The sequence below is a fragment of the Neltuma alba genome, unplaced genomic scaffold (genome assembly GCF_004799145.2).
Source record: "Neltuma alba isolate B1F8T4 unplaced genomic scaffold, ASM479914v2 tig00013086_pilon, whole genome shotgun sequence".
Lineage (NCBI taxonomy): Eukaryota > Viridiplantae > Streptophyta > Magnoliopsida > Fabales > Fabaceae > Neltuma > Neltuma alba.
This window is the reverse complement of record NW_021637414.1, coordinates 165,047-183,452: the sequence shown is the minus strand read 5'-3', so window position 1 is coordinate 183,452 and position 18,406 is coordinate 165,047. Positions and strand designations below refer to the sequence as shown.

Below are 18,406 nucleotides of genomic sequence, written 5' to 3'. Positions count from 1 at the left end.
CCTCACCATGGCTGACTATTCAACAAGACCAGCCTACTACGATGATGTTTCCAATTCGAACCAACCCCCCGCACGCCAAGCCGTCAAGTTCTTGACGGCTGCCACTATTGGAGTCACACTCTTGCTCTTGTCGGCGCTCACCCTCACCGGAACTGTTATAGCCTTGATCGTGGCAACCCCACTTTTGGTTCTGTTCAGTCCGATCTGGTCCCTGCAGGGATAGCTGTTTTCATGGCTGCTTCTGGGTTTGTGTTCTCCGGCGGCTGCGGCGTTGCGGCCATAGCTGCATTGTCGTGGATATATAACTACGTCACCGGCAAGTACCCGGCGGGTTCTGATAGGCTTGATAATGCCGGCAGGTTGATTGGGGACAAAGCCAAGGACTTTGCGACTTATGGGCCGGGAAGGGCTCAGGAGGCCATTATGGGGCATCAAGCTTATGCGTCCGGTTAATGGAGAGTGGATTGATTTCATTTGAGTTTGCTTGTTAAGTCCTCGTGCGTTGTAGTGTTGTATCTTCTGTCTGTTAGTGTCATGTGTTGCTCTGGTTTTTGTTCACTGTTCGTCTTCGTAGCTAATCCCCTACCACTACATATATTTGTGCAATCTTCTTAATAAATCTCTTTTCCGGTTAAATGTCTTCTCTTGTTAAGATATATGTGGTAGACAAGAATGAGTAAGACTAGCATTTACACACCTTGTGGCTCGCAAAGTCATTATGTGTGACTGCTCCACTGGTTCTTTTCTGCAGTCCAGCAACTTTATCTTACCTCAGAGCCTTGGATCCAGAAGTTTCTGAAACCTAGTTAGCTGGCCTTAACTAAGCTGTCCTTGGGCGAGGAATTCTGACCCTGAGCTTGTGGAGGATAGTTGCGGATAATTTACCATGTCCTGCAACATCAACAGAGAGAAAAGGAAATTTACAAGCAAGCATGAAACGAGAGTCAGCAAGTTACTTTGCCAAAAAGAGTTCTCCGGGATATTAAGTCATTGCACGATGACCCAAAAATTAAAGGGGCCAAAATAACCCACCACTCGGCGCTTATTGTGGGTCTTGACCTTCCAACATGGACTAGCCAGCCAGATATAGAACCAGATGATGAGCATCACGAGCTCATTATACTGAATGTCTAATTTAAATAGTCTAGATTTAAAAAATTTTAAAAATTATTTTTTAAAAGAATGATAATTAAGGTATTATCTCTATTTTATAATTATTTTGAAAAAATAAAAATAAAAAAAGTAAATCCGAATCATTATAGATTCATATCTAATGAGTTTAGAGTCTCAAACTGGTTCCACCAGATACCCGTCAGGATGCGTCAAGAGCGTTTTCAGAAATGGAACTCGTTACTTGTGTTCTCATCATGGAAAGTTAAAACTGTTCACCACTGCGCCGGGTAGATTATGATTACTAATACCAATAGCACGAAATATACAAATACAGGAATAAACCGCAAGTGCGACGGGTTGATTACTAATATACGAATAGCACTAAATATTCGATTATATGTCATGCTATCTAATACTGAGAATGCACTTCGGAATTAACACATTTCTTGTACACATTGGAAAAGAAAGAACCACAAAATACTTTGCTTTGGACCATTCATACAATACACACAGGCGTCTGTGTCAGAATATATATAGGAAGGCAACTGATTTGAGGGTCTTGGCCCCTAGCAACACATAGAAAAGGAATACTACTTGAATGCTGTTGAAAATAATATCATAATACTTCTTTATAACGACGAAATCCAAATGAATGATACATTTAGTAATCAAATTGATGATTTATTAAAAGGTTAAATTACATCCAGTACCCAATTTAAATTTTTTTCAATGCATCTAACACTCTTAATTTTTTTCTGTAATACTACTCCTTATCCTTAATAAAAGAGTTAATTGAATATTTTGAGTAGTTTAAAAAATTAGTAAACTTAGTTATTTGTGATAAAAAAAATTTGTCATATGTAAAATATTCTTACTAATCAAATATATTAACTAGAACTACTATTTAATGAAAATTCTAATATGTATAACTCTTACAAAAACTATATTGAAATAAATAAATAAACATGAAAAACAAAATGAATTAAATTCTTATATTTAAAACCAAATTTAAAATCAGACTAACTCTTATATTAAAGATAAAAAATAATACATTTAGCACTCTAATCTTTTTTTTTGTGCATCAAGCATCTTAATTTTATTTGTAGTGCTTTCAAAATGCCAAATATAACTAAAAAAATATCAAAATGCTAAATGCACAAAAAACAAAAACAAGATTATGATCTGATTGAACCAAGGTACAAGATATGCACCTACTTAGAAAATCAACGTGCTAATCCACTTTTATGAAGAAATTGATCGTACATAGATAAATGAAGATAGTTGCTGGAGAAATGCATTCCAACTCCATAGTCACTAAAGCAGTCGTCAAATCTTCGCCAATAAACGTGGGAAAGCAGTGCGACTCGTAATTAGAACCTGAAACGTTACTTGGTAGGGCAAAGGCCTGAGTCGGTGTAACCCCTTGTCATGCCTCAGAATATGCTCGAGTACAAGACTACACCAACTTGCCATGCCCTAGCATTGCCACCAAAGTTATCCTTTCTTTAAAGTGACGGATTCATCAGACAGGACAATTTTACTTCTAAACATCAAACAGTGTTACAGACGATTTTAGGCTCCCCTCACTCTGAAAGAGTGACAGCTGGTATGATCCAACAGTGACATGACCCAAGGACTGTATGGGACCCCCTCCCAAATCCAGATAAAACTCCTCCCAAACATACCATAAAATCACTTTTAAAATCATGATTTAGTTTTCATCTAAATTCATCAAGTCAAGCCATGATGGAAAACCCATACCAACACTGCCATTCATAATGGATTAATAGTAGAGATAGATATCGCATGAAATTTCACAGTATATATATTCTCGGTGGAATTACACTTTGGTACAAAGAACTGAAATTTCCTTCGGGTCATGATCTAATAGAAAGCATTCACAAATTGGACAAAATGTTAAAAGCGTTAGTTGAGAAAAGTCGATAGACTGTTCTCTAGTCAGTACTCATTAGCATCATATTTACACTCCAGGGAAACTAAAGGATCAAAAGGCTCATTTAAAATTAGGGGTTACAGTAATGAATGCCTCTATTTCTTTTTCCTTTTTTTTCTCTACTTTGAATTTCTGTATAACTATTTGTCCCCAGTTGCGTTTTACTCCACCTGTGTCAATATTTGACCTATTCTAGAGATCATTATGAGGATGAGACATATCAAGAGAATAAATTAAGGGGAAGGAGAAAAATAAGGGGGGAAAAACTAGTTAATGTGGAACATATGGTGTGAACGCGCCCTCATGACTGCCAGAACAGCTCAAAATCGTCACTATACAACGAGCGATCTTGAATCTCCAGATTGGCAACATGCCAATTAACGAGTTGGGACTGGAATAATTTACACAAAACCAGTCCAGCTGGGAATATCCACCATTCACTTTCATCCCTGCATCCCCAAGCAGTGAGCCCACAGAAAGACATCAGATCTTCCCACGTATGTAGCTCCCAAAAAAAAAAAAAAAAAAAGCAAGAAACACACTTACATGCTAATACTCCATGGTTGAAAGCTTGGATGTTTTTTACTGGATGATTGAGAGTTGTAATGGATATATCCACAAAGAAATGCAACCACCTTCAGAAAAAGATATAAACAAATCATTCCCAATTTAAAAATGTACAAGAAGGAAATTAAACATCACATATCACCTATCAGATTAATTGCGAAAACTTACAACGTTTATGAAGGACGAAAGGTTCCACAGAGCATAAACACGGGCAAGCCCTGCAGAATGCCTTGGTCCGTGACTGAAGAGGGCATTAATTCCAGCAGGAAATGGAAGAAGAATGCCAAAAGGCAATATAAACAAAACAAGGAAGACATCCACCAAAGAAATCGAATACAACTGCAGCAAAGTAAGCAATACTAAACTAAAATCTCCTAGCAGCAGCATTGAAATCACCAAACCAACGAGATCCTGCAATTAATCAAAAGGAAAGGACTTTAAAATGATGGCAATAACGACAAGAGAATTCGCAGCTCATAAATTAGAATTAGTCAACACAAGATACCTGATGTCCAACAGGCTTTGTATTATGAAGTACAAGAGAGAGAGGATAAAATATATCTCTCTTTTCTTCAAGCATCTGTAAATTGTTTGAATCTATAACAGTCCCATGTGTCTTTCGCCTAATATAGTTGTCATCAATTATTTCACTTGAGCTCAAGAGCACTCCTCTCGGATGCACTGAAGAATGTTCCTTCTTCACACCCCGAACCCTGGAAATAAAAAAAATTCAAGTAACTCAAGTTTTCCTTTAAACAAAAAAGGATAAACTATCCCATATCAATGATACTATATATCCTCATCTGCATCATCACGATATGACATCATTTTTTTATAATTTTTGGTGGACGCATAATTGTCATGAAGATAATAAGAAGTTCCAACTCAACAAATTCTATATCAACTTGGACAACATTGTTTGTGTGTCTACAAGAACGAAATACTAAAATGCATATCATGGTCTCCCATTTGGAAGCTGTAAAGAATAAGTACCATGATATCTCCTCAACTCTTGCTGCTCCATCAATACTTCCTTCAGTGGGTGCAGGGTTAGTTCCTCCTTCAAGTGCATAAACCACAAGTCCATATTGGCAATAACCACTAGGTGTAGCCTGAAAGCAGGCAAGATCAACCCGTACACGATGGATTCTTAATGCAGGATTGGCATGAGTCTCAAGCCATCTGAGGACAGGTCGAAATGTTACTCTCAGTCTTCCACGGCGAACTAACCGCAATTGTGCATTCAACCCTGCAACCAATCGGTACCATGTGGTGGGAGGGACTGACTGCAAACATAAAAAAAGATACACAAATACCAAGTGCCCAGAGAATGGACAACAAAATTTAGCCCTCTGCAACCAAATAAATTTATATCTGTATGGTGAAACGCAATTGTTTGAGTTCCTCAAAATCAATATGCAAACCTGACTCATGAGGCTGGTAAGGATATTATCATTGTGAAGAGAGAATGGAGCCATATAACTTCCATCACCTCCAAAAAGTAATGACATTGGGTATCTTTGACACAATCGAGGGGGGAGGTCAGTTCTTTTTTCATCCCCACCAAGAAAGAAATCCACATATGCAAGCATCAAGTCAGAAGTTGCAGCGACCTAGAACATTCCAGACACGTTAACATTCAGACAGCCAAAAATAATCAGATCAGAAGCACAGGCGAAACTAATTGTTAAAATGGGAGAACCACCCTACTTAAAACAATCATGCTACTCAATGCAGGACTTAGATATCTCATACCATCTATGTCTCTATCCATTGGCATCTTTTGGAAAGCCAAGGTCTCAACAACTATACAACACTTCATTTGGCCTTTCACCAATCAAAACCCATCCCAACTAGCCCTTCAAAGTGCAGTTGACCATGAGCTCTAATACTAAATGATAGGCTCTCATGCAAGTAGAGCCGAGAAAACGGACCGAGCCCGTTTAAGCCCGTTTAAGTCGAGGGCCGGGCTTGTATTTTGGAGCCTTGAAAGGGAAGTCGGGCTTAAAAGGGCCAGCCCTGTAGGGCCGAAAAATAAACAAGGGCCGCGGGCCGGCCCGTTTAGGCCCGCCAATTTTTTTTTAAAATTTCTGTCTTTTTTTTTTAACTTAAAAAAGAAAATCCTAACATTTTAAACATATCATACTCTTAGTTTTACTTATCTTGGCAGCTCACATAGATAGCATTCACAAAAAGAAAAAAAGAATCACTATAGTTGTACGAAAAATAACCAAAAACATATGAAAATTGCAAAATTTAAAACTAGGTATATTCACAAAAATATATTGTTAAATAAGTTGTCAAAACCTATTAAAATACTGTATGTGTAATTTTTACAATCTTTATTTGTCATTCTCCCATATTATTTTATACTTGAAATATAATTGATCAAAAAATCTTTAAACTAAAATAAAGATCTATATCATTTTTATAGTAGAAACAAATTTAGAACTAAGGATGATGGACTCTTTTCTTTTTTGTCGATATGACAAATGATTATTCTTCATGTATACTATGTTTGTTAGTTAAAATTTTTTGTTAATTATTTATAATCAAATTAGATCATCCGCATTGTAATTATCTACTGAACTTAATACTTATTTAGTTGTTTATGTCTGTCCTCTATTTAGTTTGTTTATTCAATAGACTTTATTACACTGCAATATATGTTTAGACATGATAATGTTTATATTTGTGACTCAATTTTATTTATATTTATACCTTTTATTAGTAATTTTATTGTTTCATTTTTATTATTTTGATAAAATATATTAAAAAAAAAAATTCATTTTAGTTAAAAAAGCCAAAAACCCGCGGGCTAGCCCGAGCCCGTCATTTCACGGGCCGGGCTTGAAAAAATGACTTATTTTTAGAACTCGGGCTTAAACAGGCCGGCCCGTTTTCCCAGTACTGCATGCAAGGTGAAGAACCCTCCCTCAAAACTCGCTGCTGTGAAAAGGGAAAACTACCATACTTAAGTACCCCATTGAACAGCCCATGCTAATCAATCCAGGTAGGGCATCTCATTCTACCATAGTTCCCATCCGTAACAAAGAAAACAAATTGACAAAATAGCATGCACAATGATAGTCATTTCCTATTGTCATCCGCATCAATCCACAAATAGCCCTTCACCATTGCAGATAACCACCAGCTCTAACACTAAATGATAGGCAAGGAATTATAGCTTATCATTTCCTATTGTCATCCGCATCAATCCACAAATAGCCCTTCACCATTGCAGATAACCACCAGCTCTAACACTAAATGATAGGCAAGGAATTATAGCTTACCATATGCATGTGCATTAGGACAGATAAAGAATGCTCCTAAACAAAATCAATAGACGTACAAATTACTTGAATTAAAAAGAACTATTCAACGATATACCTTGATCCCCTCATAGAGTGCTCTTGAACGACAAGAACGAAGGCAAGCATGATCATACTCTGACCGAACAAATTCACGCAGACGTTGCAGGTTCATCCTTCGGCGCCATTGCAGCCATGACCATGCAAGTGGATATGCAAGGACTGAGAGAATGCTATACACTGCTCCTTCCCACCACTGATAAGCTGCTATAGCATTAATCTCATCCACAAATGTATTGAATGCACCCTCATATCTAACATATCAAAGTAAAAGATCTCCATCTCAACATATATCCAAGCAACACGATTTGACAAAAATCAAATAGACAAAATTTTCCACACGAAGGTCCAAAAAGAATCAACCAAACAAAAAAAAAAAAAAAAGGAATCACTTACACAATCTCCTTTATTTGCTCAGGTGGCATGTGTGGTAGATGCCAAGGTTCACTAAAGGTATTAGGCCCCATAAAGTACATTCTATGCACATGACTCTGGGACTCCTCAACTCTATTAGTCTCCAGGACCTAGTCATTGCACAACAACTCATCACCACCATAGCAACAATAGGAAAAGGGGGGAAGGGGAGACTGCAAACGCCACTGGTGAGAGGTCTAGTTATCTCCATTGATTCACAGTGGATGGAAAAATAAATTAAAAAAAGAAAAACCATAGATATTGAGGAAAACCTCATTTAGTGACTCAAGGAAAGGGAAGGAGTGATCTATTTGAGAACCATGCTGGGTGGGAGCTGGCCCTGGTGATTCATCAACCCCAACAAATTTCATCCGTGCCACGCTAAGCACCAGTGCTAACAGTATCAAGAGACCGATAAGGAAAAGACCAAACAACCAAGGTCCACCAAAGGTGTAAATCAACTCTTCAAGGGCTGTATAACAGTGTGGCATGTGATATCTGTCTGAAATGCATTTGTAAGGGCACGGCGTTTCAGCAATACCACCTGCAAACGGAAAATCATAACTTATCCATTGGCATAGAAGATATTATTAAAATGCATCAAGGCAACAAGTTTAAAATATGGAAGCACAATGCCCCCACAGAAAAAAAGGCACCCACACAACAAAAAAGTATTTAAATCTGGCACATTCTTACCTCTAAGGCATAATATTATAAATTTTTTTTTTATTTGCTTGCCTATGTACTTTATGACCATTAAATTGAGACTTTTACCTCGGACTGAAATATAAACAGCACGATGGGGCAGCTCATTTGCAGGGCAATGGAGACAAAGTGACCGATCAGATCCAGTAACATTCTTGTAAGTTCCAGCTGGACATTCCTAAAGGTAAATGAAAAGTAACAAAGCCTGAGTGGGAACTATAGTAATAGAAGCACTAGTTAGCTCTCACAAGATAGAAAGCAACAAAGCAGTGAGGGAATGGAAGACAGAGCTGCTATTGATTACAGAATGCTTCCTTTACCCCCGTTGCGAGAAGTATCCACTGCACATGCCTAGCTGATGAGGTTATGCAGAATAGAAAGTGTCATGATGATAAGCATTATCCAGCTAAGGCACCAGTGTCAGAAGCACACAACGAAATTTCAAGGAGGGGCTTATATGTTTCTCATTTAAACACACTTCCGGTCCATATGTATTTAAGCAGAGGGGGCATTTGAGTCTATTAGATCTATCTAAACCTAAAAAAGCACAGGACACGTCATTTAACTGCCTGATTTGTTGCAGTGTATGACAGACAGTTAGAGGAAACAGAAGAAAGTATGGTTAACAGTATCTTCCCTATATCTGTTCTGCAGCCACAACATAGTGCTGCCTATTAGCTTCTCATTCTAGTCACCAAAACATCATGTCTATTTGCATTTTATTAAACACATTTCCCTTGGATGTGTCGCAGTTGGGAATGTAACCCATGCACTAGAATCTCTTCAAACAGCACATTGTAGAGGTTACAAATTGAAAATAAGCGGACTTTGACCAAGCCACCAAGATGAGTAAAAACAAGGCCGCACATTGCACAAATATTTGATACTCAACACAATTAAGCAAGAACCAAGAAAAAGACGAGAAACTAAAACAAGAACCGAAAGGAGAAAGATAAAGAGAAAAGATGAATCTACCTTGCAAAATGTACCATAGAGACCTTTAGGGCAAGCTTTCCCAGTGATCGTTCCATTTTCTCCAGATCCACCCCTGCCTCTACCTTTGCCTCCCCTTTAGATTAAATCATAAAATATCAGAAATCAACATTATGACATATGAATTAAAAACAATATCATTAACATGGACAAGGGGGAGGAAAAAGCAAAAGAGGAAAAAATCAACAAGCTGATTCATTCTCCTGCAAACACGCCTGCTAAGGATGTCACTTTGGTAAAGGAATGTGAAGAATGAAATTATAATCATTTTGAGGGGCATAGGACCAGTAAATACGGAGGAACAATCTAAAGAAACATTTATCCAACTGCAGCTACTATTATATAATATGAAGTTAATACCAAAAATTTTAAGTTAGCCTACTTAACAAGTAATGAAAGAGAATTCCGTGCATACCCAGTATGTATGCTGCCTTGCACACTAGCAATGGGCTGATAAACATCTCCAGTGGAAATGTCAGACCAATGAAAGTGAATTCTTCCTCCACCTCCGCCACCGCCTCCATTAGAGCTGCTATATCCCCCTATACTAGAAAGAATAGCCGACTCCCCAATGGCCAAGGTATGGAGAAACAGAAGAATAGTTCCACCAGATCCACCCCCAGGACCACCAAAACTATCAAAAATAATAAATTTTTCTCTTCTGAGTGCTCCTTCAAAACTGTCTCCATCAGCTCTTACAGAACCTTGAATGGATAAACTTGACAAAGGGTGTTCTAAAGAGCCCATGACTGCTCAAGCATACATAAAACAAGAATGAAATTAAAACAAAACTTCTTGTGATCAACACCGAACAATATAAAACAATAACTTGCTACTGGCTGGATATAAACTTACCAATGATACCACCACCAGCTGTGGTGCCAACTGAGCTATCATTTCCGCTTCCGCTTCCTAGTTCACAGGGCAGGATCTCACTCCCATATGACCTGCCACCGTCAATACAACTATCATTAAAGCATGCATTCCCACCTTTACCACCATGCCCACCACCACTGCCAATGCTGTTATTTAGAAGACTTCCTCTGCCCAAACCACCAGTGCAACCTGCACAAATCATTGTCCAGGACAGAATGAGTCTAGGAAATGTACAGTAATTTGAGTCAACAAGCAACAAAATCTCTAATAAGAAAACACACCCATTCCAGAGGCAGATATTGTTCCAGAAGACTCAATACTTATGGTCCGAGCCCTGTGGAAATGAACAACAGAACCTTTTACAAGGCCTTGAACATTGATGTCCTCAACTCGGCAGATCTACAAAGACCACATATAGAGCTTTCAATCTGCTTACTAATACAAAAGCATAACACAAATCATTACCCTGTCTACACTAAAAAGAGTACCTGAAGCGTGAATGATAGGGATGAGTTCACATTGCAATCTTCAGGAGGATGAATTAATTCAAAAGGGCAATCTTCCCTGTCACAATAGAGCTTCGGCGTCCTGTCATTGTCAAAACATGGAGAGGTATAGAAATATAGCACATATCAGACTACAAGGGGGAGTTGATGAATGATCATTTGACCAAAATCATACTCACACATCATCTGTTGTTGCGTTCTCCAGTGGACCACGCAGGACAGATCCAGGCCCAACCTTAGAAAAAAGTCAAGCAAATCAGTGTCTTAGAGGTAAGGCCAAATAAGGCTTCACCGGAAAGCAAGTAAAGCACAACAGATAGCCCATCAGTTTGGGCTAAGAAGCAATCAAGTCAACAGAAACACAGAATGAAACAAGGAACATCAGCCCATGATCATCAAGATTGCACTTTAGAGCACAAAGGTTATTAGATGCGACTTTAACACCACTCAAATGGTTTAGTGAAATCATCTGAAATTGTATTGATCAAAGCTCCCCGGGGGGGCTTAGAAAAAGCACAGTTACAATGATCATGGCCATTATTTTAGGGCCAAAATGTTTGTACTATTTTGACATTAGCTATTGGCCTCTCAAACTCAAATACAGTCCATATTGTTAAGAGGGAAAAACCCAAAGCCCTAATAATTATATTTTCGGTTAATAACATCTTTGGTAACTGAAATTTGACTTCATTTTGGTCCCTAAAACAAATTGGGGCCAAAAATCTTTAGGCAAACCACATGAAGTCAAATTTCAGGGACCAAAACCAAACTGAGATCAAATTTCAGGAATTAAAGATGATATTAACCCTTATATTTTAAAAAATATTATAACTAAAGTTCAGCCTTTGCCGTGGTGTTGATTTTGAATCTTTATTCCTTTTTTCCCTTTGTATGACATACTTACGGCATTTTAAGATGCTTTGTGCCTGTAAGATTGTTGATACTTAACTTCACCTTAGAACATATTTTTAAGAACGCCTAATATGCCTGGACCCATTTTACACATCAAAGCATACGGAACGCTGCATTTTGATGAACCCCAATATGCTTGACATTTTAAACTATTTTATGCTGTAAGACCATTAATGCTACATTCTGACTTAGATCATACTTTTATGATGCTTGAATACACATGGACCTACTGCGAATACTAAACTTACAATGTGCTACATTGTATGAACCCCCTAATTCTTTTGAGTAAAAATTCAGCTCTAGTAACACTAAATCAAACAATAAAAACGAAAAGAAATTAGTTCTTCCAAGACAAGAACTATTTACATGATTCAGCATTAAAATCAGAAAAAATGGCTCACATGAATGCTGTAAAATAGGGATAGAACCAAACGTTGTGCTTCTATCCAATCCCCTGGGCCTGATAAATTAAGTAGACCTTGGCCATGAACTCCCAGGTTTGCATTAGAATGTATCACAGAAGCCTCCTGTCAACACAGCTTGACATGTCAACAGGAAACAAAGCATATGCAATAGTATGCATAAAAAGGAATTCTATGACACGAGGACGGTTCCAAAAAAATTAGTATTTCAATGTCAATCATTCAAATAAGTTGAGAGTTGTTAAACTACCCTGAGAACAACCAAATTACTAGCCTCAAGTAACGAAGTTGCAACTGTCACGTCTCCCCCACCATCTATCAGCAATTTTGAGTTCCACATCAAGAACATTTTTACAGACATGCGTAGAGCTCCATATACCTTTTATAGACAAAAGTCCAGAATTAATAAATTACATGTCATCATGCCTATTTAATATTTCGCAAACAAGAGACATTTATGTTCAGGCTACATTTGGGAAAGGTAACAAAAATCAGATGTACAATACAAAACTTTTAAAATAAACAACGGAACCTGAAACAAAATTGTGGAACTCAGAAAACGCAGACAGTGTCCAGTTACCTTTATCACAGAATCACTCATCAATAGTTCTTCAGCCAGTAACTCAAATTCTGATGAGGCATAGTGCCGCAGCCCAAAGCTCAACACTCCATTCTGCAAGAGACTTATCTGTCCTTGCACCTATGTAATGCACAAGAAAATAATCACTGATGTCCCAACATGCAAAGTGCTTTTTCACAAGCTAGATAAAGAAAATAACATAAACTACTATACGGACAGGGGAAAATCTAACCTAAACAACAAATTGAAAAGCAAAACATAGAAGGGTCAGAATGATGTTATATATTCAATACACAATCAAAATAATTGCATTCACAACAACATCAACTAAACTCTGGAAAATATATAAGGATAGACGGTATGATGTCATACAAGCATACCACGGTTATTCTTACCAGAGAAAGAACTAGTAATACAAGCCAATATAAAGATACGTATCAGCAGATAGATAACAAGTTAGAAGCGTCTTTGAATCAATATGAAGGCAGACTAAATAGACTACGACACTTCGCACTTCTTCCCTTCTGTCTTCAGCATTTTCTCAATAAGGTACTTTCTGTAGTTTCTCAATCATATTCAAAATTTATACAGCAAAGTAACTTCAGCATAAATTGATTAAAGAATTTTTCAAGAAGAGTACCAAATTATCTCTCAGTGCACTTGGCATGACCGCATGCTTTTAAAGAGTACATGCGCTGCAAAATCTACCTAAATACAATATTACAAACCTGGACACGGCTCCAAAGCAAAGGAACTGTGGCCCTGGCCTTGTTCCGCACATAAACATTAGTCCACAGAGGGCGGTTAGGAAAATCCAAGAGCAGTGTCTCTGTATCAGTTGACATGTTATAATTATCAACTATGAGGCTCCGAGGAACCGCATCGTATAAAGTCCCAGCAGCACCTGCATTTTCAGGACAGCCAGAGCTGCTGCCCCCTGAAATAAGAAAATCATTTGTGCAGTCAACAAGACTGATGATACGTCTATTCCAGAAAGGGGTAAAAAAAGGGACTGACGACAGGACTGCAGACTCCACATGGCAGAGAAAATGATGTATACATGCGGGGATTCCAAAATAATCTGATATTTAGCCAATATTCAGCATACAGCAATAGTGAAACAGACAAGTAACGAAAGGCAATTAACTACCTGTAGTATGCACACAAGCTGCAAAATTTTAAATAAAAAGCATCCCATCAAAACTCTAGTTACATCCCAGTAAGCTTTTCCCTAGAAGTTGAAAACCCCCAAAAATATTCAAAATATGTGGATATTATTCACAGCCTAGTACAATATCAAATTCAGTTGGTGAAGGCTGATTGCTGAAGACGGTCCTTCAACAAGGAGAATGCCATGCCAAGTCACCGAACGGCCAACACATGAAACGCCAGAGAGATGGGCTCAACACTTTAACAGTGATATTCCCAACAAATAGAATAATGACTTGTCAAATGGTAGCCTCCCATTAGATTAAGTGCAGATTAGCTCATTGGAATTAGTTTCACCCTTCAATTAGATAGGCAGACCATTCACAATGATTAACTTATTATCCACGAAGGCACAAAAAGATCAGTAATTCGTCTGTTTTGTAGATGCTTTTCAGGAGGAGGCTCTTCAGCTCTGGTCGCCAAACGATTTAAATCTAACAAACTAATTATAGTACGGAGTGGCAGAATCAGCGATCTCAATGGATAAATCAGCTCTCAAAAAGTTAGGGTGCTGAGAATACATAATTATCCATATTTCCAACAGTTGCGCATTCTCATAACAAAAATATACTTGGGAAGCGATCAGTGCCTTGGTGGGGGTCTGAAGATCAAAATCTTACCATGCCAATAAATCATCATGCGAAGTTGTTTATTCCAATTGAACAAGGGAGAGATCCACAAAACCCTCCAAACCAAATAATGGCATGCCATATGTAAGAGTTTAGCATATATGAATTCCTTTCCATAGAAGTGAAAATTTAATTGAAGTGCTAGCACTTACAACACATTTTTTTTCACCTTCAGCCTGCAGTCAAGTATCACTCGAGGCATACTTCATAAAAATCGATGCACAAAACAAAATGTAAAACCTCACCATGCACATAAATTTTGGGGTCATCATGTCTACTGAAAACATCAACTGAAACTCTGCCGCCGCCCCCACCAGCAAAGCCTTTCCCTCCGCAAGCACTTATCAGTCCACTGCCAGTCCTGGTTCCATGTATAAAACCAAAAAATAGAAAGTTCTTTATAAATAAAAAGCACGTTTATATGCGATTGCATTCAAGCACAAACAGACTTCGTGTTGAATTATTGAACATTTCTACCAAAAACTACGAAAATAAAGAAGTTGTATGACCACGAATATGATTAATACAAGAGAGATTACTTGAACTGAAGCTAAGACAACTAGAATGAAGATTCTAACAAAATATAGCAAATAGATGTGAGACGATCAGTGAGGCAACGGAAAGAGGACACTAAAGCTAGTTTTGATTCAACATGACAGCGCAAGATTTTTATGAAGCCGACAATAAGCAATACTGACAACAGCAACTGTATGCCAAATTAACCAAGTTTTAAAATAATAGTAAGAGGAGGAGGACAAAGAAAGGGAAGAATTTACATTCTGTAAGCCTTGATGTAGATGCTGCCTCCAGAGCCACCTCCACCTTTGGACCCTCCATCACCCCCATCAGCCAGAACAGTTGCATTCATCTCAAGAAATTTATCAACGACCATCTTCACTCGCCCACCACCCAACCCACCGTAATCTTCCTCTCTGCTTGTTGACCCACCCCGGCTGCCAAAACTTTCCGGAGCCTGGAGTGAAGCCCATGAATACGCATCCCCACCCCAGACGTCCTCCGGTAACTTTGTTTTGTCCACCAAACAGCACGCACCCCTCCCGCCATGTCCCCCGCCCGCCCCGTCAACACCTTGAGGGGTGCCACTAGTCTGCGGAGGAGGCTGCCCTGCCATAGCCGTCGTGTTGACAATTGAACCATTCAGAAAGCTTGCATTTTGTGCAACCAACTCAAAACCTCCGGTGACGATTGACGAGTTATTCCCTAAACTAAAATTACCAGTAACATTAACAGTTATCATACAGCCAGGACTCGGACAATGAAACTTCACCCCGGGTAGGATATAAAAATTGCCCTTCCCAGCTATGTACACGTCGCGGGTGAGATTCGCATCGTTCACAATTCGGCACGTTGTGTCCAGTGACCCAACTCCGCCAAGATCATCAACGCAGGACACTGATGGTGGGTGTGGTGGCGGTGGTGGGGGAGCCGGTGGAGAGTAATCCTGATGAAAAAGGTTCCAACCAAAATCCCTTATTGAAAAATCCTGGTCCGAATCGCTGCTCGTCGATTTGTCACAGGCACACCGCCTCGCGGATACGACGGCGAGCGCGAAGATAGCAAAGAAATGCAGGTGCAGAAAACGAAATCGAGCCATTCACTGGTGACAGAAGTCATCACATTGGGGAGCTTAGATTCGGATTTCTGAAGTGACTTTCGAGTCAGAGATCAGTGCAATGACCCGCAACAACCACCGCGAGAAAGAGGCGTCTCCCAAATTACAACTCTCCGTGAGTACGGAACATCTACACCGCTGAAAACCCTAGGAATCAATGAGAGACAGACCAGGGAACAGAGGCATGAGAAATAGCAATTGGAAGAGAAGAGAAGCAGCACGGAGGCGAAGAGGGAGCTTTATTGAATTTTGGCTGTAAAGAAATAAGAAATATTCAAAAGCGGTAAGTTTCATGTCAATTCGGTGTTCCCTAGTGTTCAGATCGTACCTCTCTTGTTCATTCTATTTTTTATTCCACGTGGGGCTCTTTGGTTGGACGAAGTTTAGAAATTCGATGAGATTGGGCATCGGCGATCATGTCAACATTTGCTGAACCTCACGCTGCTGCGAGGAGCGTTTAAGACACTGCCACGTAATTAAAAAAAATCAATAAACGGACGAAACGACAGTGAGAGTGACCAACGACATGAAGTAATTTGCTTATGGGTAAAATATCTTTGCTCTAGTTGGCAAAAAATATATATCTTTCCTCTAATTCAAATATTTTTTTTGACCTGAAACTCCAGTTTAAATATAAGACTTTATTTTATTCGTGCATATATATATATATATATATGATACCCATTTGGTAGCGTAGACATGCGCACACGGAGACCATCCCATTGGTCTTCGCAGCACGAAACGACGGCATCCCAAGTGGTCAAAAACTTAGAAATTCTTGGTTCTCCCACGTCATTCATGCTTCTTGCCACTAAAAATATGCCATGTCAGTTATTTTAATCTCACGTGTGAGCCAATATGCCACTGTTTCATTTTATATTACTTTTTAAAAAAAAAGAATTGAATTTACATTAGTTTACGAACTTTAATTCAATAATTTTTCTCCTTAAATAGTGTGCCTGCTCGTATTTAATATCCTCTCTCCTCCGCCATCCTCTCTCCTCCCTCATACTTTCTCCCTCCCTTTTTCTTCCTGTTGACTTTCTATTCTTTCAGACACACCGTTCTCGAGGGGGATTTGACGGGAGGTAGGACCACGATGCACGCCCCGCCTCGTGACGGAGGATAGGACAGAACGGCAGCATCTCGCGGTTAAATCTTCACCCAAGTGGATGCTTGGGCAAGATTCAAGCACTGGCTTCTTGCGGCGGAGCTTTCATGTTGGAGGAGATAGGGACGGGGTATATGATGTCCGACCTGGAAGGATGTGTGAGACGAGGAGAGGACGATGAATTGGACCAGCATATTTTTATAACAAAAATAATTAAAATTAAAATTAATGTCGTATAAGATTAAGCTGGTTAGGGTTTTAGCATCTTTCTCCTCCGCCACAGCCACCGCGGTTTTTTTGGGGCGGCGGGGGAGGAGCCCATGGGGCAGAGAGAGTGAAAGAGGACGAAGACGGGAGTACAACCCTAGACGCTTGGGGATATAGGATTAAAATAGTGCTGTGGTGGCACGTTTTTATTGGGAAGAGCACAGATGACTGAGTGTACCAGAAAATTTCTCGCAAAGCAGGGCGCATGAGTCATCTGACCGACGTGTCTGTCCCTTGACAGAGGACGGGTTTGGTGAGAATGGCCGTCACCGTTTGTCAGAGGCGGTTGGAAAGAAAGAGGATAAAAAAGATTAAAAAGGAAAATATAAATAAAAACAATGTTTAAATATAATTAGCTAATTGCACATCCATTTGGACATTACCCTCCTCACACGAAACTTAATAGCACCACTGAAAATCGTCATTCATCACACCTGCAAATCTCAGGTTTAATCAACAAGGATAACTTCTAATATTATCAACTAAATTGTCCTCTATGTATAAAGTATAAGCACTATTAATATGTCTCCTGTCCGCATTTTCATTATCTCATTTTTACTTCTCCTTTCTTGATAATTTCATTCTCGACTTCTCGTCCTTCAAGCAGCCAATCAGTGCTCCCCAAAAGTAAAGAGAAAATTCAATTTGGATGCATGTAATTTTTTTTCTTATTCACCAATTTTATCTCTTTTGAAGAATAAATCATGTTATGATTAAAATAATATTATTTCATGTTTGCAGCTCTTAGGAGTATCTTGTCTGATATAATTATTTAGTCACGATTTTTATTTGTTCGCTATTGTTCTTTTGTTGCTTCAGAAAAAAATGCAACACGTGAAATGCGTATTGGTCTCATCCCACAGAAATAAATTGAAGTGAGAAGGTATGTTATTTTCTTGTCTTTTTTTTTTCATTGTTTTTGTTGTTTTTTTTTTTACAACCGATCTATATTTGAAGACTACATGCTGTTAAAAATAAATAAATACTACATCATTTCCTTAATATAAAACTCAATTAACTAATTAAAAAAATTACTAAATCACTTGAAACAATTTATGTTTACTATCTTTTTTCAAACTAATTTGTCTCTGTTATAAATTGATATGTAATCTAATAATTAATATAAATATTTGAAAGTTGTCAT

General features: G+C 38.6%; 2 protein-coding genes across 2 annotated transcripts; one reads left to right on the top strand and one right to left on the bottom strand.

The window, feature by feature from the left end:
* Nucleotides 1-7: 7 nt before the first annotated feature.
* LOC114734336 (oleosin 16 kDa) lies at nt 8-453 on the top strand. The gene is given in 2 exon segments (XM_028921964.1): nt 8-200; nt 203-453. Coding segments are annotated over 2 exon segments (444 nt in total).
* A 2,460-nt stretch (nt 454-2,913) lies between these two features.
* On the bottom strand, nt 2,914-16,087 carry LOC114734329 (uncharacterized). The gene is made up of 22 exons (XM_028921943.1): nt 15,028-16,087; nt 14,497-14,612; nt 13,142-13,350; nt 12,414-12,533; nt 12,084-12,212; nt 11,813-11,938; nt 10,679-10,734; nt 10,482-10,581; nt 10,275-10,392; nt 9,973-10,182; nt 9,533-9,866; nt 9,100-9,193; nt 8,194-8,302; nt 7,692-7,963; nt 7,402-7,529; nt 7,025-7,259; nt 5,059-5,247; nt 4,628-4,920; nt 4,140-4,347; nt 3,803-4,045; nt 3,614-3,702; nt 2,914-3,516 (listed from the first exon to the last, which is right to left on the bottom strand). The coding sequence occupies exons 1-22, from the start codon at nt 15,864-15,866 to the stop codon at nt 3,369-3,371; spliced, it is 4,365 nt and encodes a 1,454-aa protein (XP_028777776.1). The 5' UTR covers nt 15,867-16,087; the 3' UTR covers nt 2,914-3,368.
* Nucleotides 16,088-18,406: the final 2,319 nt, after the last annotated feature.

Excerpts from the sequence above, each read along its gene's own strand:
- LOC114734329 (XM_028921943.1), bottom strand. The coding sequence starts at position 15,866 with ATGGCTCGATTTCGTTTTCTGCACCTGCATTTCTTTGCTATCTTCGCG. Across the intron at positions 10,183-10,274 it reads AATATCTGCCTCTGGAATGG|GTTGCACTGGTGGTTTGGGC; the intron begins GTGTGTTTTCTT and ends TGATTTGTGCAG. Across the intron at positions 9,194-9,532 it reads CAAGGCAGCATACATACTGG|GGGAGGCAAAGGTAGAGGCA; the intron begins GTATGCACGGAA and ends TTTAATCTAAAG.